Below are 23,979 nucleotides of genomic sequence, written 5' to 3'. Positions count from 1 at the left end.
ATGCTCATACAAATTTGTAATTCATGCAAATTTATGATATAATTGGCAAAATTAAAGCAAGAGTTAGTGATTATACCATAAAAGAAGCAAGATAAACCAATTTTGAGCAAGCAATTTGAACTCCACACAAAACCCCCAATTTTCGGTCGCCAAGAGTAGGAGAGAGAGTGAGTGAAATTTGGGTCAAATTGTGAGGAATTTGTAGTGTAGAAAGATTTGTGAGTGATTTTGAGTGAGAATGGAGTGATTTTGGTGAGGATTTGAGTGATTGTAGATGATGAATGAGAGAGTTGGAGATGCGCACAAGGAGGAGGGTTTGAAGGAGGTGTTCGTGAGGTTGAGATGAGGAATGAAGGAAATGAAGGGAAAGAAGGAGGAAGAAGAAGATAATAGCATGTTCAGCATCTGTGCGGCCGCACAGCGCTGATGTGCGCCCGCACACGCAGGCTGTGCGCCCGCACATGCCTCGTGTGCGGCCGCACATCCCTGTGCGTGCTCCTTCCTTCTTTTTTTCTCAAAAATTTTGATACTTACTGCCTATTTGGGTGCGCACATGAATTATGATGGTGATGAGGAACAACATAGGCAGTAGCTAAAATCATTTTCAAAGTCCTCAAAGTTGAAAATTCATGTACACACCACAAAAATTCACTAAGTATCAATTTCCTCCATTATTCAAAATATGAATTTCCTATCTCACCTCTCTAAAAATTCTTACCCTTTTACCTCAAATTTCGACTAGAATCGAACAAAATATGAATTGTGCCATGAACACCTTCCATCCATCATGCATAGTTGTTGAATTCCAATCCCGCAAACGGACACCCTAAAGATCCAAATAAAGGGAAAAGTAAAAGAAAAGACAAAGTAATAAAAGAAACAAAAATGAGAAAATTCAAAAATCAAAGAGAAAGGTTAGAAACTCCGGGTTGCCTCCCGGGAAGCGCTTGCTTAAGGTCCTAAGCTCGACCCTTCCTCCTAATCATGGAGGATCAAAGAACACCACCTTCTTCAAGGTGGTTGATAGAGCAAATTCTTCTTCAACCTTTGGCAACTTCTCATTGTTGCTTGATGAAACTCTCACAAAGTTCTTTTCAAATTCTTCTTTTTCACTTCTCAACTTCTTCCTTTTTCTTGCCTTCTTTGAGTCACGGGCCTTTTTCTTCAGCTTGACTTCAACATCCTTAATCATGGAAGCTTTCTCTTCCTCATGAGAATTAAGCTTGAACCAATTTGGAAAACCAATGTCTTTCTCATCCTTTGGCTTTTGAATCACAAATTCTTCTTCACTAACATCATCAATACTTGCACAAACATCATCAACAATCTCAAAAACATTGTTAGTAGAAGAATCAATCATGCACATACCATCAATGGAATGAGAAAGACTAGCACATGCAATATCTTGGACACAAGATAAAGACTCATGCATTGGTTTTAACTTAAAACTCTCTTCTAATTTCCCACACCTCAAAGTAATTTGACCTCCTTTGACATCTATTAAAGCTCCCGAGGTAGCTAAGAAAGGTCTCCCTAAGATGATTGGAATATGTTCATCCTCCTCAATCTCTAGAACAACAAAATCCACCGGAAAAACAAACTCTCCAATCCTTAAGGGGACATCATCAATTCTTCCCTTAGGAAACTTAATAGAACGGTCGGCCAATTGAAGTGTTATCTTGGATGGTTGAAGCTCACCAAGATCAAGCCGCTTGAAAACCGAGAAAGGCATAATGCTAACACTAGCACCAAGGTCACACAAAGCATTTTCAAAAACCATTTCCTTAATTTGACAAGGGATTGAAAAATTCCCCGGATCCTCCATCTTCCTTGGGAGTTCACCATGGATAAGAGCACCTAAGCACTTCCCTCCTTCCACCGAACTACCCTCATCAAAATCCTCTCTCTCTTTTAAGATCTCCTTAACAAACTTGGAGTACTTAGGCATGTCGGGAATTGGTTCGGTAGAGGATGTAGAATCATGAACATCCTTAAAAGCTTCAAGGAACTTCCCAAATTGCTCATCCATTTTGAATCTCAAATATTTTTTGGGATATGGTAGATCGGGAAATCTCTCTATCTCACTCATCTTTTCACCAACATACTCTTCTCTTTTGTCAACCTCACAATAGATTTCCTTAGACTCAACCCTTTCCACTTCATTCTCCTTAGCACCACTCTCATCTCTTCCCTCTTTTGAACAAGAAACTCCCTCATCAAAATCATTTCCACCACTTGTGGCAATAGAGTACACGGGTTTCTTTGGTTCAACACCTTGGGAAGGCAAAGATGAAGGACTAGCAAAATCCTTAATAGTGCTTGCTAATTGAGTAATTTGAGTCTCAAGCATCTTATTGTGGGTCATCATCTCATTGAATTTCTTATCACTAACCGCCATATAGGTGTTAATGATCTTGGTTTGATTATCAATCAACTCTTCCAAGGTTGTCTTAGGAGAAGAAGGTTGTGAATAGGAATTTTCATTTTGAGTCTTTGGAACAAAACCGGGTGGGGGACCTCTTTGAGCATTGTTTTGAAAATTTCCCCTTCCTTGGTTGTTCCAATTACTCCTATTTTGATTTGAACCATAACCTTGAGTATGGTTACCACCACCATGATTATGGTTTCCATTACCTTGGTTATGATTTACATAACCTTGGTTTTGATTACCATAATTATGATTTTGATTACCATAGTTTTGGCTTTGATTTTGGCTACTATAACCTTGGTTATGGTTACCACGAGAACCTTGATTCCCTTGGTTCCTATAACCACCATTATGATTATAGTTGTCAAAATTGCCTTGGTTTTGGTAATTCCTATTCCATTGGCCTTTTTGATTATCAAACCTTTGAACATTGTTGTTTGACACAAAATTAACATGTTCACACTCATTGTTGTCAAATTCATCAACACATTCATTAGGACAAACACTAGAGTCATGATCATACGATCCACATGCATCACAAAACAAGCAACCCAAAGGCATATTGTGTGAAGAGGGAGGGGGTTGAGAGTTAGAAGGAGTACCTCTCCCCTTAAATTGGGAGGGAAGATTAGAAGCTTGAGAAGAGGTAGAAGTGCTCTCCAACTTAGCTTTGATTGCGGTGACTTCCTTTCCTAAGTTTGTCATTTGGGAGAAAAGGTTGTTGATTGCATTGAGATGGTCCACCGAATACAATGAAGATTGCTTGCTTGAAGGGTCTCTCTCCCCATCTTGCCAATCCCTATAATATGTCACCACGTCCTCAATGATGTCCACAACTTCTTCTTCGGTTTTGTTCATGATAGGGCCCCCGGCCCCTCCATCAAGGCATGACTTGCCTTGGGGACTTAAACCGCCATAGAAGATTTGGATCACTTGGTATGTGGGGATTCCGTGGTGAGGGCACTCCCTTTGATACTCTTTGAATCTCTCCCATGCTTCATAAAGGCTTTCACTCGGCCTTTGCTTGAACCCTTGAATCAAGGCTCTTGCCTCCGCCGTCTTCTTTTGGGGATAGAAACGGGACAAGAAAGCCTTTGTAACATCATCCCAAGTTCTCAAGGAGTTGGGCTTCACTTCCTTGTCTAGCCACTCCAAAGATCTTCCTAATAGAGAGAAAGGGAACAACTTGAGACGGATGAATTCTTGAGAGACCCCATTGACTTTGATAGTGTTGCAATATTTTTCAAATTCTTTCAAATGGTTCAATGGGCTCTCATTCTTAGCCCCACTATATTGCCTTCTCTCAATCAAGGTGATCATTGCCGGCCGGATTTCGAAGTCATTTGCCGGGGTAGTAGGTGGAGCTATTCTACTCTCAAACCTATATGCCCCGGGCACTCCAAGCTCCTTCAAGGCTATTCTAGGATTTTCACCCATTCCTTGTTCTTCTTGAATTTCTTCTTCACTTGAAGAGCTATAAGCCAAGGATCTATTATCCACTCTTCTTCTTGAAAGAGTCCTCTCAATTTCCGGATCAAGGGGAACAAGGGGACGATCACGGGTTCTAAGCATGCAAAACTTCACACAAAAATGTTAGTAGCACGGCTACAAGTGTAGCCTAGAGAAACAAAATCTTTTTGTATTTTATCAAAATGAAATAAACTCAAAAACAACATACACTCAAGCACCATTCCCCGGCAACGGCGCCATTTTGATGGGACGGAGAACGGTAGGTCGTTGGTCTACCACCCCACCCTATCAAACAAAATTTGTAGCTTAACTAACCCCTATTTAGCGTAGTGGCAAGTCAAGGTCGAACCCAAGGGAATGGATATCAAGTGCACGAAGTCTAGATCAAGCTATTTCGGAATCAAGAAGGGGTTTGAGGTAGAACTAAGGCTAACTAGGTATGCAAACTTGTATTAAATCAATCTAAGACACTAGGGCAATGGATCCACATGCAATCATAATGGAAACGGTAATTTGGGAGGTCAAATCGACTAAGTCAAGCGATATGAAGGAAAATCATCATGTATCCAAAAGAGCATACTAAGGTGGTTCACCTAGAGGTCTAACTAGCGTCAACTACGCTAAACACTACCTAGGGAACGTCACAAAGCACCTCAATCGTGAAATTGCAAGTCTACTAATCAATGGTCCGTATCATAGCAAGCTTACAATGCAATCTAGTGTATTAATCAAAGATGGCCAAACCTCAATTAATCACACACATGCACATGAAAAATCAACCAAGTTTAATCATATCATCAACTCCATCAATTATCCCCAAATTACACTATTCCATCACTCATACATGCTTCACCATCTCCCTAGCTAGGAAACTACTCACTAGCCATAGAAATGGAGATCAAAACTACAACAATCATCAATTCCATCATCAACATACTTGAATTCAAAGACTAAACCAACAATCAATCAAAGTCAATCAAAATTCAATCAAAATCCAAATCAATCACCAACAATATGAAAAACTAATGAAATCAACTAAAATCAAACTTGTATTGAAATCAAGAAGAAGATCCTTACAAAACTTTAATCCAAAGATCAAATACAATGAGGAATCCTTGAGCAATCACCAAAAATCATGAGCTTCTCTCTCTAGTTCTTGAGTTTCTCTCTCTAAAATTCTCCCCAAAAACTAACTATCAAATTCCATGTAAAACTAAAAACTTCCTCCTCCCAAAAATAGGTAGAAATAACTATATATACAAAGGAGAGGTCGGCAATGACGCCCAAAAATAGACCCTCGTAAGTGCGGGCGCTCGAAGGAGTGTACCCAGGAATGTGCGCCCGCACAAACCTGATGTGCGGCCGCACACGACAGATGTGCGGCCGCACACTCCTTGAGTGCGCCCGCACATAGCTGCAGCTTCCTCCTTTCTTCCTTGCCCTTGCTCACGAGGTGCACGCATCCTAGATGATGATGATGGAGGACAAGGTAGGCAGCAACTTCCTTGAATTTCTTGAAGGAAATGAGCCATGAGGAAGGCATAAACAAGACTTTGAAGCATGCTCCTTGAACCTCTCATTGACTTGAAACTTCTTGCACAAGCTTTAGGCATGAAAATCAATGGAAAACTATAGAAAGGAAGCCCGGGAATTCTTGGACAATCAATTACCACCTACAAGCAAAAGATAAAAAGCAAGTAAAAGAGAAAAATAACAAGTAAACTAGAAAAAGACATGAAAAAGAGAAACTAACTACAAAAAGCATAAAATGAAGAAAACAAGGATAAAACTAAGGAAAACTAAAGAAAAGAGAGATAAAATGAAATAAAAATCATCCAAAAAGGAACCAAATGAGTGCCAAAAATGTCACACATCAGCTTTATGTGTATGTGAGTGACATGCTTTGACTACTAGTGTATGACCATGGGACTTTAAGTGCCTAAGCTCAATTAAAGACTTAAACATTTTTTGAACCATTAACGAACTGATTAATCCGATTAGTAGACTATTAATTAGACTCGTCGTGATGACTCGAGCAAAAGAACTGGACTGTCGCTAAAACAACAGGACTGTCGCTACGGTTTAGAGCCTGTCGCCAGACGACAAAATTGTCGCCAGGCGACAGACGCTAAACTGCAGCGCCACAGTCCAAATTCCTGCGCCATTGCTGGAACATTAATCTGGACTGTTTCTAGTAATTTTACTCTAGATGGACATGCCTAAAGTCGTACTAAGTCGAATTGATTAATTTATTAGCCTTTAATTAATTCAAAATTAATTAATTAATTAGACAAAGTCCTTTTAGTCATTAGTCAATTTATTTAGTCTTTAATCACAAGTCAAACAAAAGGTTAGCACATATATAATACATACAAGCAAGGGTGCACAAGTAGTTCACATAGTCACAAGATGAGTTTGCAACCTAACCATGGCTCTAGTTCTCTAAAGTTCGAGGATATGGGTTAAGTAAAAAAAGGTCCATGGTTAAGAATCCATATGCATTGCACACAAGCCTACCGGGAGGGTTGGAGCGAATTGACAGGATTTCGCGAGTGCGAGATGAAATCGGACTCGACTCCATGGTTTGGTGGATTCACAAACATTACACGTACCCAAATCTGAACTTTGCACATGATCGTGGGATATTCCATTAGGCAGGTGAAGCAAGAACCCCCAGAGGGTTATTTCCATATGTAGAACACATATGGGTTCAGAAAAGTGAGAAAATGACTCAATCAATAAGCAAAATCGAGCCAACAACACTAGAAATGGTCAAAGCAAGAAGGTAGACCCCTGGCTCGGTATTGGAAGAACTTGGCGCCAGACTACAGGGACTGTCGCCGCAAAAAAGCTTCTGTCGCCAGGCGACAGAAACTTTTTACGGGCGACAAGCCCTGTTTTCTAGACGCTAGTTCCTACATGCCTTGGCAAGTTTCTGTGTTCTTCGAATTTTCCAGATTTCGTATTATCTTTTCGATTCTAGTCATGAAAGATATTTCCCAAATTTCCTACGTGTAAAATTCCTATGGATTGACTCATGGGGTACTCCCATGAGGACCTTTTAATGCATATGACAATAATGTTAATCAAATCACGCACATGAAATACTTAGAATTTTTCGAGTCTCATCCGCTCATTCTAAATAATTGCCAAAAATAAATAAATTTCAGGAATATAAATAGAAATCCTCCCCAATGGAGTCGCCAAAAACTGTAGGGAATATTTCAAGCATTATGATAACCCCAAACTTGAACCCCACTGTGATCATACACTAAAGTACGGTGGCGTTCCAAAGGGAAAGACAAAGAGCAAAAAGAGTCGCCAACAAGTTTTAGGAACTTGTAAACCCAAAAGACAATCCAAAGGACCATCAACTACTCCATAAGGTCTTGAACCAAACAGGGTCCGGGGATGAGGGTACGAATCCAATCTACAAAAGAAAGGACCCGCCCTATAAAATAGGCCTCTACTTTGTTCTGCTCGTATTCATGTGCGCTTTTCGAATAACATACAAACATTATATTAAACCTACCATGTTTATCTATGTTGGTTGAATATTAATGCACAAATAAAACTATTATTGGCGATCACTTGAGTTAAAATCACATTAGCCTAAACCAAATTATTAATAATCTTATTAAGCGTGATTTCAAATACAAATTCCCTTTAAACCTGCATAAAAGGCGTGATCAAGCAATAACGATAAAATATATCAAGCAACATAATAAATCAACAATAAATAATAACGATGATAATAGCATGATAAGGCATAATAAAGCTTAATAATAATAGCAAGACCCTAGGCATGATACTAACAAGATTAATAACAAATCCTAGCATGTCACTAAGCAATAAAGATCAAAGCTTTAAACCTAACATGGTACTAACATGATATTAGAAAGCATAAAGGCACCCTAAACATGATACTAGAAAGCATTAAATAACATCCTAACATGATACTAGGAATATTAAAACAATAATAAGCATGCTTTCTACATTGAAAGAGAGTAATAAGATTACATACTTTGAAGCCTCGTACCTCTTTCTAATAACAAAATACACAAGTTAGTAAACTTCAATGAAAATAATAAAGAATAATTAAATAATTAAAGAATTAAATAATTAAATTGAAATCAAGTTAAATAAAGTTTAGACTAGTTTTGGACCAAACCCTCAGAAATTATCAACCTTGCACGTCTAGGGCGAAGGCAACTTCGAACTTGGCTAAGAGACTCAAGATCTTGTGAATGCGGAATATTTTATTTGTAAAAAGCTAGTTTAGAAAGAGAGAGAAAGAAAAGAATTAAGTAATTCTTGAGAGGGAATAGAGAGAATTAAGGAAGAATTGATGACTGTGAATGATTTTGTAGATGAAGAGTTTTTGAGATGATGATGAGAATTGATTTCTGAAAACAGAGATTCGGACGCTATTTATAATGAAAATAATCCGGAAAAACATAGAATTTGATAAGGAATAAAACTCCACGCTGTCGCCAGGAATTCACTCTGTCGCGACGCGACAATGTCTGTCGCGCGGCGACAGACTTGTCGTTTGGCGACAGCCTGTATTAGGGCGTTTTTCTTCACGCGGAATCCGATCTTTAATCAACTTGATCTACGGAATCCGTACAGAAGATAAAATACGTATTTAAGATAACAAAACAATATTTTATTCCAAATAAAAATCTTTTAAAGATAATTAATTATTAAATCTAACAATATTAGAATTAAAAGGAACTTTCTAGAAACTTCTAGAAAACTATAATTAATCCTAATAATTTTAGGAATAACAATTAATATTGGGCCCTCCACTAGATCATTGGGCCGTATTAAAATAAATAACTGGGCCTAGTTTAGTATTTTAGCCATAACTTCCTCAATATTCATCGGAATCGGGCTTATAATATATCGTTAGAAAGGTATTTTAAAGCCCCATCCATCTACACCATTATTGGACCCTTATCATGGACCAAAATAAACTGAAATGGACGTTTTCATAAAAATAGAGTGGGTTTTCAAAAACAGAGAGAGAAGAATTTAATTAAAACTAAACCGCAACACTTGACTTTCGAATCACTTTCACCTTATTCGATTATAACACAACGTGCAAGGCATTCATCACTGGGTTTGGTTTTGGGGAGACACAAATGGGTGTCTACATCTTCCTATTTTGCCCTCCAATTATTTTGCAGTGAAAAGGACAAAACTCACCGTACACATCTCTTTCTTCTCTCATCTTACACATACAAACTTCTCTGTTCTCTCTCCTCTTCTCAATCTCGTCCTTCTTCCTTATCTCACCGACGACACTCATGAAGAACACAACTACAACCACAACCGCCCATAATTGCTTAGAGAAGGAATTCTTCTCCCAATTCAGTCGGATTTCTCATCAACTCTTCCGATGATGTCGACCTCAATCTTCTTCCTAATGGCGGCGAGTGATCTTTTATTCAAGAAGTATCTCACCATGCTCATCTTTCTCTCTCTCTCTCTTTCATACAATCCCTCACAAAGTCACAAGGTGGATATTTAATAAGTAATTATTTCAATTTGTTTGTAATTTTACCCCATTTCAATCCCTAATTTCGTTCTCTATTTTCTAGGGTTTTTCTTAGATCCTCTGATTTTGTTTTTTTTTTTTCCTTTTTATCTTCTTGTTTTTTAGGTTGATGAGCTTCGAAAAAAGATCGAGGTTACACAAAATTCTGGTATTGAGTGCGGTTACGACGCGTGAGAAGAAAAACTTTATCAGTTATAATAATTCACCCATATTTCTTATTTGGGGTTTTAAAGATCTGGAGAAATTTGAGGAGATAGTAAAACTTTGTGCGAAAAAACAAATAATTCTTTTTCGGCTGAGAAATTTTGTTAGTAATCGTAATTAATTAATTATCAGAACGTGAGATAATATATTTACTGGTAGAATTGTTGAATTTACTTTCTTAGGGTCTCAAATATTAATTTTCTGTATTGCAGGTGATGATGTCAAAGTAAGTAAATGATCCATCAATTTATCGTGCTTCGACATATCAATTTAGTATAAATATATTAATTGCATTTTCTTGGCTATTTTCATCTACTGCTCCAGCAATCATATATAAAGTAATAATTTTGGTTCCAAATTGCTATTTTTCAATTGATGAATTCTGGTTTTTAAGATATATTTTTGCCATAATTTTTTTTATTTCCAGTTGATGCAGAAAGGATACGACGGCAGATGCAGTTGTGGCCGGAATTACTGTTCTTCACTCACTTCACCTTTTTCAAGTTCATATAGCCAACCACTGAGAGGAAGAAGTTAAAAAAAGAGTTTGACTTATCACAAAGCTCAAACTTTCGTTGTCTCTTATCACTACTAATGTCTTCTTTATTTATTGTGATCAATAACTTTTAAAATTCATTCTAAATTCTACATTTCACCCCGGCCCAACCCTTTTTGGTAAATCTGATTGATCTTAATTTTGTATTTAGTGAGAATTTGGGGAGATGAGTAGTCAAATTTTAAAATATATTTAATAGATGATTTTTATTAGTACGTAGGACTTTTTGTTGGGTTTAATCTTAAATTCAATTTTGGATGTTTATTTTCCAAAGTGAAGTTTTTGGTTGGATACAAGTAGTGAAGTTGACTATGGCAGATGTAATGTTAAATTGTATATTAATGACAATTTGTGTAGAAATTCTCTGACAGTGATTAATTAATAATACTTGTTATTGGGGTTCTTATATCATATATGCTGAAGTGCTCCAATTTCTTTGAAAATTGCTGAAGCCATTGTTCATAGGCTATTACTTCATGTAATAAAGTGTTAAAACTATTCTTCAAAAATAGCTGAGGGCATTTTACATGCATTGTATTGCAATGTCAGTGAAGTCAATGAGGAGAGAGAGAAGTTGTGGAGGCAATAAGAAAGGGAAGAAGGTGATGATAAAAGTGTACTATCAGATTTTTATTTATTTGTTAATGTGAGATATTGTTAGAAATTTGTCTAGCATACGATTGAGGGGTTAAATTTAATGGACCTCATTTGGATCATTGGGCGAATGTTGACTTTAACTATAAAAAGTTATGGAGTAAGAAAGTAAAATGCTTATGTACTTAGAGATAAAATATATGTGTCTTAGTCAAATATTATCAAGTAGTAGACATCTTTCACAGCTATCATCAATATCACAGAAATTAAGGTCACTATTGAAAAGTTTCAGGGTTATATCAGTAGCCATCTACACTATTTCTTGGAGATTAATGTGAAGAGGTGTGGAGGAGAGTTAAGGGTAAAGACTAGATAAGATTGTCAGTATTATAGGGACATCTCTTTATCTCATCTTCTAATTGAGTGATGTCCCAATGGTTTCTTTATTAATGGGCTATTTTTCATTTCATCACAATCTCTCTTTGACATCATATGCAATTGGGAATTAGATAGTGTTGTGGCTTAATCATATGCCTTTGTCCATTATTGAAGGTTAGAGACAACAAAGGCTAGAAAAGTGGGAATATTAAATTGAATAAAAGGAAGACAAAAGAGTGAAGAATAGAAAAGATATGAAATATATTATGCTATTTTCTATCCAATTACTCAATATTTTAGTGTTATGATATATCTTTTGAGGTCCTTGATAAAAGTAAACACCACACTACAGCTGCTGGTTGTATAGTTAACTTGTACAAGTTATAGGATAGAAAAGATAGATTAACACAATAGTGTGAGGACAGTCAGTTTTGAAGACATACATAACTGAAAATCTGGATCTTTTATATTTCAGATTTGCATCCAACCATCCAGTAATTTGTCCCCGGAGTAGGATATTTATACTAAAAGTGCTTTTTAAAGTTGTTGCTATTGTATGCCTCTGTTCCAATATAATACTCCTTAGGAGGGATGTGTTCTGGTAGTTTACGGTTTTTTTTTTTTTTTTTTTTTTTTTTTTGAGGAAATAGTTTAAGGTGTATTGGTTGCATGATAAAGTAGGAATGACAAGTGATTTGTGTATTAACTTAATGATAGAACATCCTTCTTAGAGGTTTTTTTTTTTTTTTTTTTTTTCATATGCTGGTTTCACAAGCTACAAGTTTGAGCATTTCATATTTTATACATGGGTTTTTCATACACCGACACGAGCTAAAAAATGATTTTGGGGTGCATCCTATGCATGGCACACCCTGCTGTATATTAGACATCTTAGAAAATCTAGCCCCATCATGACACTTATCAAAGGGTACAATATTTTACTTTAAGTAATTTAAACATACCATATACTTTTCGAGTGTTGAATGTATCTGTTGCATTAGTCTTAATCTAGCAACAAGTGAAGGGTAAAAATGATACCCTCTAAAACTTGTTGTTTTTTAGGTTGTCATATCAATATATAATGACAAGTTCATGCAATAGTTTTAAAGCTTTGAAGTAGCAGCTTTGTTCTGTGATGTACCTTTTTTTACCCACTTCCCCTGGTTTCGCATACATGTGGTATATGAAGCAAAACTTCTTGCTTTCTGGAATTTTGAAACAAATAGCTCCTTAGTTTTTGTATTGTATACTAGCCAAATTTGCTGCAGTGATTGGGGGTGAAGGATTCAGTTTTTGGATGGTAAGTTATCTAAGACTGGAGAAACAAATACAATAGTGCAATGAACTTGAGGTGAGTACTGACTTGGGAGTTAAAATTCAAGGATTGAAATGTAATGTGTGAATATTTGTTTTTACTTGCTTGAGATAATTTAATCTGTAATAGAAAGGAAAAAATAGATGAGAAATTTGTACTACAAGATATAAAAATTACCTCGATACTATTGACATTGTAGCTCTTTTTTAGTTTTTGGGGTTGCATTTCAGGTTAAGATCGAAAAGGAAGAAATCATATTTAGAAGTTTTTTGACCATGTGGTTTGGAGAAAGTGCGACAAATAATGTTAGGAGAAGTTTTTACAAGGCTCGTCAATCAGCTCCTTGCATCGTGTGATTGTGTCATGCATGCTCTTTGACAAATTTTACTCTACTATCCATGTATAGTGATGCACAGTATCTTTTAATGTATGGTTTTTTCAGAAGTGATAGTGCTAAAGTGATTATGTAAAAATGTAAAATTACATTGAAAAAGGAAGTGTTTAGTTACAAGCTTATATATTTGTGATTTTGTGGTAATTTTTTTTGTATTTTTTATTAAATGTTTTATTTGGAAGTTATTGTTGTAGAACTTTGAGTTAAATATCCATCTATGACAAGGGATTCCGTGATTATTACTATTATTAGAGAGAGAAAGTTCACTTAAGAAAATAAGAGTAATTAGCTTAGGAAAAGGTTTATTGGACCAATTAAGCTTATTACAAATTCTCAAGTTAAATTCTGAAGAATGATCATTTGAGAGAGAGAGAAAGAGAGAGATTAATTACAAAATAACACATGAGAGAGTGAGAAAGAGAAATAGAAAGAAAGAGAGAGAACATTTAAGAAAGATTATTTGAGAGAAACCAATTAAGAAAAATCCCTTGACAAAAAGAGGGGGACCACTTTTAAAAAATCACTTGTGAAAAATAAGTAAGATTAGCTTAATAAAATGCTAAAAAGAAAGAGGAACCACTTAAGAAATATCACTTTAAGAAGAAAAAATCACTCAATAAAGAAAGATCACCCAAAGAAGAAATATCACTAAAAAAAAAAGAATGATAACTTAAGAAAATCAGGGCAATTTTTAAGAGAAACTCAAGACAATTAGTTTAGAGAGGAACTTAGGGCAATTAGTTTAGGAGAGGGAGAGAAAGAAACCATGAGTGAGAGATACAACTTAAGGAAAGACCCATGACCTAAGAAAGTTAGGACGATTAGCTTATGAAAACTTAATTATCTTAGGAAAAAGGCTTAATAAAATGCGAGAGAAAAAGAGACCACACAAAAGATTAAGAAAATCAAGGCAATAATCTATAAAGAGAAAAAGAAGAAGCCACTTAAGAAAAATCATTTATGATAATAAGGTCAATTGCCTTTGGAGAGGTGAGAGACCAATTAAGAAAGATCACATACAAAAATTGAGGCAATTAGCTTAGAAGAGAGAGAGGGGGGGGGGCATGTATAAGAAAGATCACTTAAGAAAATTAAGGCAATTAGCTTAAGAAAAAACAATTATCCTAGAAAAAGGGTTACTAAAATGAGAGAGAGAGAGAGAGAGAGAGAGAGAGGGGGGGGGGGGGGGGAGAGACCACTAAGGAAAAATCACTTAAGAAATCAAAATCAGGACAACTAGCTTAGGAAGCGACCTACTACAGGTGAGGAAGATTAATTATGAAAGATCACTTGAGAAAGAGAGATATATATATATATAGAGAGAGAGAGTACTTAAGAAAAATCATTTGAGAGAGACCACTTTAAAAAGATCACTTAACAAAAAGAGGGAAATCACTTGAAAGATTACTTATGAAAATAAGAAAAATTAGCATAGAAAAAAGAGTTACTAAAATGCTAAAAAATAAAGAGAGACCACATAAGAAATATCATTGAAGAAGAAAAAACACTGAAGAAGAAAGAACACTAGAGAAAAGAAAGATAACTTAGAAATCAAGTCAATTAGTTTAGGAGAGAAACTTAGGACAATTGGCTTAGGAGATGGAAAAAAAGAAACCATTAGTGAGAAAGACCACTTAAGAAACTTAGGACAATCACCTAAGAAAGTTAGGGCGATTAATTTATGACAACGAAATTAGCTTAGGAAAAAGGCTTCATAAAATGCGAGAAAAAAAAAGACCACACAAAAAAGATCACTTAAGAAAATCAAAACAATTATCTTAATTTAAGAGATAGAGAGAAAAAAAAAAAAAAAAAAAGCAACCGCTTAAGAAAGATCATTTATGAAAATAAGGTCAATTGGCTTTGAAGGGATGAGAGACCAATAAGAAATATCACATACAAAAATCAAGGCAATTAGCTTAGAAGTGAAGAGCGAGAGAGGGGTCACTTAAGAAAAATCACTTAAAAATTATGGCAATTAGCTTAGGAAAGGCTTTCTAAAATGAAGACCACTAAGGAAAAACCACTTAAGAAGATAACGGCAATTATAGTTTAGAAAGCGACCTATTAATAGACTAGAGAGACAGAAGTCACTTACAAAAGATCATTGAGATATACCACTTAAGAAAGATCACTTAACATGAAAAAGAAGAGACAACTTAACAAAGACCACTTAAAAAGAAATTAGCTTAAGAAAAAGAGTTACTAAATGCTAGAACGACATCAAGAGAGATACCACTTAAGAATTTTCAATAAAGAAGAAAGATTACTCAAAAAGAAATATCACTTAAGAAAAGAAAGATCACATAAGAAAATCAATAGACCACTTAAGAAATCACTTTAGATAATTGGGAAATTAGCTTAGGAGAGGGGCATGCTAATCGGGAAAATCAATAGAAAAACTTCATTTTTTTCCCTTACCAAAAACATTATTATCAATTTTTTAAAAACAATAACCATGCTCAATACTACTTTAGACACATATGTAACTAGCACCCGAATATAAAATTTATTTTTAAACTCATTACGTATTTGGAAAAAAAAAAAAGAAAAACCCCCAACATTGCCGCACCTCAAGACAACAATCACACCCTAAAATTCCAAATTCCAATTAGTAACGCGCGCGAAGCGCGCGCAAAACACCCTAGTATCTATCCCTACCTTATAAAAAGTGGAAAGATACTCTTATGAACAGTGCGAAGACAATTATACCCCTACAAAATGTTTAGTTACATGTTTGCCCCTCTTTAATATATACATTCTTCCTCCTTTGGCTTTGTCTGGTTCATCTTCTCCATTCAAGACTCAATAAAGTTTATTCGTTTTTCATCCTCTCTTCTCTAATATCCTGGCACACATCTTCTGTATTATCCTCTCCTTCACTTTGGTCATTTTCTACCCTAAAATTTAGACTTTATTTGATTTTTAATTTTAATTTTTTGATTTAAAATATTATAAAAGATGATCTGAATGTTAAATTTGGGTCCAAATCATTTGATCAATGAACCGTGCTCATCAAATTAACAATCGAAAGACTTTTGGTGTACAAGTTTATAATTCGTGCGAGTGTTGAAGAACGTATTTGTTAAAATGATATTTTGATAATAATCGGTTGAATTTCGTTTTAATTCCTGATGTTGGTTTATATATTTGATTTTTTGGGTTTAGGCGTTGCCGAATCAACAAAATGTTGATTACTCAAGCTTCAATCTTGTTCTTATTGGTGATGGTGGACTGGTGGTATAGGTAATTTTTCTATTCCGGTTAATTTTGAAAAATTATGAAAATGTTGATTAGGTGGTATTTCATAGGGATGTGAGTTAGGATCAAAGAAATAAGATTAAAATGTATATTTAAAGTGTAGGTTATTGCTGATATTTTTTGTTAAAGAAAGTTATTGCTGAAATTTTGTTTATACTGCAGAGAAAAAGTTCATCAGAATGCATAACTTGTTTTTATTTTTCAATGTTAATGTTTAATTTAATTGTTTCTTGCAGGCTATTACTTCTACTGGGACGAAGAAGGGCGAGTTGTATGTAGCTCCTCTTTTGTGTATATTTCAGTACCTTATGAAGAAAATAGATAATTATAACTTAAAGCTAATTATATGCCGAGGTTATAGTTATAAATTACAATATATAAATATGTCAAGAATTTTTGTAAATTACTCCGTATTATATCTATATTAGGGTACCATGTTGTACATGATTTTATTGTAATGAAAATGTTTATTCACTGCCTACCTATATAGGATTCTCTATATCAAGGTAAATATAATACAATTCCCTCACGATATAATATTCTTTTAACGAAATTCCAAACATTGCATGGATACGCAAATTGTTGTACCAAAATACAATATAATGGACACAACCCTAAGACATTAGCGCAAACTGCTATAACTCTCCCTAAAGAGCAAGCCATTTTACGTGCATGACCCTAAATATTAGCGCCAACTTCTATACTTCTGTTAAAGCTAGCAATTTCGCGCGCATCGCGCGCGTAGGACCCACTAGTAACTATTAAAAGTGAGAACTTGGCAAGTTGAAAAATCCTTAGTAATAGTGTGGTGACTCTTTTGCCCCTCAAAATATTCAATTACAGTTTTGCCCCTTCTCCACTTTTTCACCTTTTGTTTTCCCTATTATTCACTTTTCCTCTCAGCCATATGTTTTCTGACCTTCATTATTCACCTAGTTTTCCTCCTTTTTCTCCTCTTTTTTCACGTTCACAAGGTTTTTTCCCATTTGGGGAAATCCAGAGCTAGGGTTTCGCATGTTTCGTCCTCTACTTCTTCACGCTCTCTCTTTCCTCGCTCCTCGTCCTTCTCGCCTCCTTCACCATGGCCGCACTCGCAGCTCATCTTCAATTCCTCTTCTTCGGTAATCTCTCGCTTTTGCTTGAAACTGCAGTTTCAGCATTTTATTTTTGGATTAATTTGTGTTTTTTGTGTTTTGCTTCCGTCGGAGTTTCGATCTCTTCTGTTACGGTTACGGTTAGGATGATGATGCTACGCTCATCAGTTTTTTTCTCTTCCATTTTCATTTTCTCTGCTCCTCCTCCATTGAAGCAACTTCAGAGCCTTAGAGGTAAGATGGTTTAATTTTAATTATTTGAATATCAATTTGGCTATCTAAGTGCGATTATTTAATTGTTAGTATAGTCAATTTGGGGTTTTCGCTTACTGATTTGGCAATTTAGCACCGACAATTCTGGGTACTTGTAATTCTCCCCCTTTTTCTATGATCTGGATTTTTTATTTTTAAAGATATAGATCAAGTTTTGAAATTCTTTTGGTTTAATTCTGGAAATTGAGGTTTATTTTTAACTTAAATTTTCGATCTTTCGTGACTTAGGGTTAGGGTGTTCGTTCGGGAACTTTTTTGGGTGGTGTTCAAATAGTGGGGGATCTGACCAACGGCTTAGTAATAAGTATAGAATTAATAAGCCGATTTTACTCGCGGGTCTCACTGAGGTTGATCTTATGCGGGATGCTGAATTAGGGGAGGTAATTGCTTCTATAATTTTATTTTATTTTATTTTTTTGCTGTAATTTCAACTAAATTCTTAATTTTATTTTATTGTATTTGCTGTAATTTTAAAATAATTGGTGTTGATTTATCGTTCATTCTTCATCCACTATTTCGTATTTTCGTTGTTTTCTTCAGATAAGGATTATTGATAGGGACTGGGTCGGCCTTCGGTTTTCAGTGAGTCGCATTGCACAGTTCTTGAAGAACGGTCTCTTTGCTGTTGAGGTACTTTCCTCTTTCGAATTTTTTGGTTTTATTATTGGATATATAATTAATTTAACACTTTTAGTTTGTTTGCAACTTAGCTATCAATTATATTCTTGATTTTTGATTCATATTCTCCAACCATTTTTTCTCTACTTATTAATTCTTGTTGGTGTTTATATTATATTGTGGACCCATACGTATTATGCACGGTTTATAGATACTATATATGAAATGACTATGCAGTGATTGGTGTACGCAGTTAATGAATTGAACTACTACGTATAAGACTTCTCATTTTTATGGCTTTTGAAATGTTTATAAACCAATTGTGTGCATAGAGAAAAAGAAGGACGAATTAGCTTTAGAATATTATTTCGAATGGCGCATAATTTAGCAATTTTTTACTGTGCTCTTTTATTTTCTCAATGATATTGCACATTCTCACCTTTTATAATGGATTTCAGTTAATGTTGGATCTAAGTAGACCTGGTTATTGGGAGGGTCGGTGCGGGTCAATGTGGGTCAATAATGGGGCGGGTCAGTTGTAATTTTAGAAGGGTCAGGGCTAGGTCAGGGCTGGGTCAGGGTCAAGAGGGTCAAGGGTGGGTCAGAGTCGAAGTAAAATTAAAGTGGGTGATTAATGGGTCAAGAAGTCGCGGAGTATAGATTCTAAAGAATACTCATTTCAATATTGCTTCTGTAAAATTCCATTAATGTTTAAAAAAAAACAAAAAAATTCTAACAACTACATCCCAACACCAGTTCATTGCAAATCGTTTTAATAGCAAAAAAATACACTCATCAACTTATATTGTAGATTTGAGAGTGAGTGATTTCTAAATCTAATTTTTGAAGTTGGGAAAAAAATCAGATTTATAAGATTATTAAGAAAGGAATTAGAATTTGTGCCGAAAGGATTCTAGGTTGTGCAAATTGATAGCAGGAGACGGATCTTTCGGCACATCAAGAGAAAGATGACGACGAAGAATCTTACAGTGAAGTAAAAGCCTTGTAACTGTAAATTTGAATTAAAGAGAGAGGAGAGAGGAAAAGGAGGAGAGAGAGTGTTCATCTATTTATTTATTTATGTGGCCCTTTTAATGACCCTATATCTATTTTCATTTCTATAGGGTTGTTCACAAGAGCCCAATAAAGATCCTTTTAGAAGAGACCCTATATAAGCCCTGTCCAATTAGATAATTAAAGGGTCATAGCCCTTTATTTTTGGCCCGACCCTGCTGCCCATTGGACTACCCTGTCCAATAACCAGGGCTAGATCTAAGGTTATTTTTTTTCCTTCCCGTAGTAATAGATCAGATGTTCGTTGGGGGTGCATAACTTATTGTTCACGGAAAATTCACTTTGTTTTGTATGAGGCATGCAATATAGATAAAACTATGGAACCTCTTATACTGCAGGACTTTTATCATCAACAAATGCATACTAATGACGTCCCCAGAATTTTTGGCATGACTGCTTCTCCAATCAAAGAGAAAGCTAAAGATGAACTGTAGAATCAGCTTGATATATGAATAGTTTAGGACAAGTTGTACTTTTTTACTGTTATATTGAGGATGCTTGTTCTGGAGACTTTAATTTGATTAGTTCTTGCTTGTAGGTGCGTCTGACTCAAATAGTTACTAGAAAGATATTAGTGCCCTGGAAAACCTCATGCATTCTAAGGTTACTGCTCAGTCATAATTATTTACCTTGTTGTTTAGCTTTGGAGGCAGCAGCTTTTTGTCCATTCCATTTCATTTTATCTTATCATATTTGATGAGCTATCTTTAAAATGAAGGTCCATACCAGTAATAGCGAGGCAGAATTGGCTGAGTATGTTCCTATCCCAAATGCTAAGGCTCAGTTTTACAATGAGGATGGTCCCAATGCATTGCAAGCAAGTCTGATCAATGGCTTGAACTTGCTGAGAGAAAAGGTGTCATTTTATTTATTTATTGTTATTTTTTAAGAAATTTCCATAGAGGTTGAATGTGGCAATTAGAGTTGGATAAGGTTTTGGATTTATGGATTTTTTTTAATCAAATAGTAATTCCGAAGATATGAATTTCAGATTTGCCAAGAACAATAATTAACGGTTTTTACTCATGAGGCTTGGATGCTGCAGGTTGTAGAGTTTGATTTTTGAATTTTATCTTTACTTGTTTATTTCATCGGATTGGATCACTATTTTACTTCAACCGATTGATTTATGCAACTACTATTGTGGTTTTCAGTTCGGTATGTTAGAACCAAAATTGATAGGTTTCAAATATATTAGTGGTTATGCTTTTTGCCTATGAATAATTAAGCCTAAACATAAGTTAAAGCTAAAAAAATGCAAAAGCTGTTAATTATTGTGGTTGATGGAGGTTACATTAGTCTGGAGCTTCATAAAATCAACAATTTAGATGTCTGCATGGTGGTGGTTTACTCTGAGACTGATTGTTAATACAATTCAGAAGGGCTTGAAATCGAATAATTATCTTATGGTTTCTGTTTCTTTGAATGCAGTTTGTCGATTGATCAATGAGGAGACTATTATCACGGGTTTACCCCAGGTTGCTGACTTGCTTAATCACCCTAAAGAGGCTGTTAAGAAGAAGGTTATTTCTAAGGTTAGTGTTTGTTTCAGTTTAGTGGTAGTCATAACAACTTTCTTTTGATTTAAGAACTATGTTTTGCTCATAATGGTTGTTGTATTTTTTTTGCTTATTTTGGTTGATTTGTTTTCAATTTTGTCGATTGATGTAATATTTCGGTGATTGATTTGTGTTTTTTCAGTGAAAATGGCTGGTTTTAATTTGTTTTGGTTACCTAGATTTGGTTGTTGTGTAATGTTTTGTTGATGGTGGTCAGCAAGTTTGTTCTTTGGTTAAATTTATGCCTTATGGCCTATTGGTATGATTAGTGTTTCTATGTACCAGTATATCAATTAGTTGTGTTACTATCTGATTGATTATTGTTTTAGAAGTTACACATGCTTTAACAGCTATGCATGTGAATTATCAGAAGTCTATGAAGCCCTTGAACTCCGAGGTGGAGGTAAAGACTACATGGGAAAGGGTATTTCTAAGGTTAGTGTTAGTTTTAGTTTAGCGGTAGTCATAAGAACTTCCTTTCGATTCAAGAACTATGTTTTGCTCATAATGGTTGTTGTATATGTGTAGGCTATCAAAACATGAATGATATTATTGGCCCTGCTTTGGTTGGCAAGGTATGCTTAATGACGAGAATCTATTGGTGTTCAATCATCGGTTTTTTCTATTGAACTCAGAAAATAAGGTTTTTGGATGAAATCTTGGATTGATTGTCTTGCAGAACAGGACTATATATTCTACTCCATTTCGTTTGAGATTCTTTTATGTTGATTTTAAGTTCAATCAATGAGTCCTTTGTTCATATTGGGGATTGGGATTAATTTTTGTGGTGTAAGCATGTTAATTGTGATGGGTTTAGCTAATAAAGTTGGGACTTTTGTGAATTATATGATTTTCTTTGTGTATGATGTTCGGCAGTTGCGGTTCAACTTAATATTCGGGGTAAAATTATAATATTTGCTAATTGAAGTGGGTGAAATTAGATGTGCTATACTATTCTTATATACTTATGTTACATGCATGGAACTTATAAAGAAATTTCCATAGAGGTTGTATGTGACAATTAGAGTTGGATAGGGTTTTAAATTTATGGATTTTTTTTTAATCAAATAGTAGTTCCGAAGATACAAATTTCAGATTTGCCCAGAACAATAATTAACGGTTTTTACTCATGAGGCTTGGATGCTACAGGTTGTAGAGTTTGGTTCAATATTTTGGATGCTACAGATTTTTTTTTATTCAATATTATGATTGTTCAGTGTATGATAGATCTGTTTTGACATGTTGGTTTGATGTGTGCTAACTTCCCATATTTTCAGTGACGATGATGATGAAGAAGATGAAACTGAAGCTCTTTTAGCGGAGTTTGAACAAATAAAGAAGGAAAGGGCTAAGAGAAAATGTGAGAGTGTGACTGTAAAGCCTAGAAGTAATATTGACTTGGGAGGATTTGAAGCTGGTTCCTTTTGAGTTTATGAATACTGTAGCGATAAAGCATCAGACTCCAACCTCTTGTGTCCTATAGATATAACATGTGAGGACTGATTACAAATGAAATGGTAATCCGTTCTCCTATGCTTTTTTTGTGAATTTTGAGTTTAGGATATAGATGCAACATAAAGGAATGTAAAAAGGAAGAGGCTGCTATTAGTCTGTTAACATGAGTACTATTCCATTTGTTGTGAGTGATCCCATGATTCCCAATTTCCCACCTATATCTAATTTAGATCAAATCTTCAATTAATGCTACTTGGTTAAGTAGAATATTTCTCTCTGTACGGGCACTTAGTCTAAAGCTTGTGTTTAATTTCCAATTAAAACAATGTAATATCCTTTAAATTTCTAGATGACAAGAAGCTTCTATGTTAACAAGTAGGAACTTATGTTTAAATTTATTTGGAGAGAACTTAAAACGTTTATATATAATCTATAATTTGTACAATATTATACAAAAATTTACCAATTCATAACTATCTAATTACAACTTCTAAAAAAAAAAATTACAATTTCTAAAATTAATTACAAATGTAAAATAATTTTTTAAAAAAAACTTCAAATATGGGAATGGGCAAAAAAGTGATCCTTTGAAATCTAATTATAAAATAAACTTGGGTTTTTCTAAACTATGCTTCCTAAGTTATTGAATTTCTAAGTTATACTCATGCTTTTTCAAAGTTATAAGTTGTGCCTTCACCTCACCTCACGATATTTTATCAACAATACCCTTTGACAGCCATATCAGTTAACGAAAGTTAAGTTATTTCATCAACAATGGTGTCGTGGCGTTATTAATTTGACATGTGTCCCGTTCTAATTGGTAATTAACACTTTAAAAAAAAAATTAAAAATCAGAAAATAAAATAATAAAAAAAGGTTATTGTTAACGCCAAATACATAAATTTGAACAAAATCAATTCATTATTAACAAGCCATTCGGCATCTACATATATCAACGAAATTGTAGCATTAGTATTAACTGAACAATGTGATGAGTTACTCGGTCAGGGGTTACTCATGGGATTCAGATAGGGGTTACTCGAGAGGTTCACTTGGTTAAGGGTTACTTGAGGGATTACTCGAATTACTCGATCAAGGGTTACTCGGTCATGGGTTACTCGAGTTACTCAATCAGGGGTTACTCAAGTTACTAGGTAAGGGGTCATTTAGGGAGTTTGGTCAGTGGTTACTTGAGTAATTCGGACAGGGTTACTTAAAGAGTTCGATCAGGGGTTACTCAATCAGCGGTTACTTGAGGGTTCATTTAAAGTTACTTGTAGAAATACTCAGTCCGGGATTTGTTGGTCAGGGGTTACTTAAGATAGAGGAGAAGAGGAAGGGGAGAACGAAAGAAAGGGAAAGGGAGATAGAGAAAGAAGGGCCAAAATAGAAAGAATCATCGAGAGAGAGAAAGGGAACTAGGAAAACGAAGGGTTTGAAGAGAGAGATGACAAAGAGGAGCTAAGAGATAGGGTAGGCCGAAAGATAAAGATACCAGTTCTAAAAAGATAAGGGGTAGGCTAGAAGAAGGGATAAAGGGTGGGAGGAAAAAAAGTTAGAAAAAATGGGAGAGATAGAAATATGGGTTATGAAGGAAAGAGGATGAGATTCTTCAAAAAGAAAAAAAAAAGGAAAGAGGATGAGACTGATAAATGCTAAAGAAAAGATATAGTGACAGGAGAAATGCAAGGGGTTAGGAAGAGAAATAAAGAGAGTGATAAATAGGGAATAGGATTTAGAGAA

At 35.0% G+C, this 23,979-nt stretch overlaps 1 protein-coding gene, 2 long non-coding RNA genes and 1 pseudogene across 11 annotated transcripts; all 4 read left to right on the top strand.

Moving 5' to 3' along the window:
* Positions 1–3,374: 3,374 nt before the first annotated feature.
* On the top strand, positions 3,375–3,473 carry LOC145603227 (small nucleolar RNA R71; annotated as a pseudogene).
* A 5,652-nt stretch (positions 3,474–9,125) lies between these two features.
* On the top strand, positions 9,126–10,632 carry LOC145602858 (uncharacterized). Its single transcript, XR_014104632.1, has 2 exons — positions 9,126–9,422; positions 9,567–10,632. It is a non-coding gene; the product is annotated as an uncharacterized LOC145602858 (long non-coding RNA).
* A 5,053-nt stretch (positions 10,633–15,685) lies between these two features.
* LOC145600103 (uncharacterized) lies at positions 15,686–16,630 on the top strand. The gene is made up of 3 exons (XR_014104240.1): positions 15,686–15,789; positions 16,071–16,148; positions 16,400–16,630. It is a non-coding gene; the product is annotated as an uncharacterized LOC145600103 (long non-coding RNA).
* A 496-nt stretch (positions 16,631–17,126) lies between these two features.
* On the top strand, positions 17,127–22,479 carry LOC145602822 (uncharacterized). 9 transcript variants are annotated; one of them, XM_081658974.1, is made up of 9 exons: positions 17,127–17,491; positions 17,759–17,910; positions 18,071–18,160; positions 19,761–19,825; positions 19,941–20,078; positions 20,654–20,757; positions 21,152–21,216; positions 21,310–21,356; positions 22,059–22,479. In XM_081658974.1, the coding sequence occupies exons 1-5, from the start codon at positions 17,245–17,247 to the stop codon at positions 20,047–20,049; spliced, it is 663 nt and encodes a 220-aa protein (XP_081515100.1). In that variant the 5' UTR covers positions 17,127–17,244; the 3' UTR covers positions 20,050–20,078; positions 20,654–20,757; positions 21,152–21,216; positions 21,310–21,356; positions 22,059–22,479. The 9 variants fall into 9 exon arrangements, 8 of the variants coding, with proteins under 8 accessions (XP_081515100.1, XP_081515101.1, XP_081515104.1 ...); XM_081658975.1 differs by having other exon boundaries at positions 21,132–21,216; XM_081658978.1 differs by having other exon boundaries at positions 21,114–21,216.
* Positions 22,480–23,979: the final 1,500 nt, after the last annotated feature.

This window comes from Chenopodium album, chromosome 21 (assembly GCF_948465745.1).
Source record: "Chenopodium album chromosome 21, dcCheAlbu1.1, whole genome shotgun sequence".
In the NCBI taxonomy this organism is placed as follows: domain Eukaryota; kingdom Viridiplantae; phylum Streptophyta; class Magnoliopsida; order Caryophyllales; family Amaranthaceae; genus Chenopodium; species Chenopodium album.
Note: the sequence above shows the minus strand (reverse complement) of the source record. Positions and strands in the feature narration are given on the sequence as shown.

Excerpts from the sequence above, each read along its gene's own strand:
- LOC145602822 (XM_081658974.1), top strand. The coding sequence starts at position 17,245 with ATGGCCGCACTCGCAGCTCATCTTCAATTCCTCTTCTTCGGTAATCTC. Across the intron at positions 17,911-18,070 it reads GGGATGCTGAATTAGGGGAG|ATAAGGATTATTGATAGGGA; the intron begins GTAATTGCTTCT and ends TGTTTTCTTCAG. Across the intron at positions 19,826-19,940 it reads AAAACCTCATGCATTCTAAG|GTCCATACCAGTAATAGCGA; the intron begins GTTACTGCTCAG and ends TTTAAAATGAAG.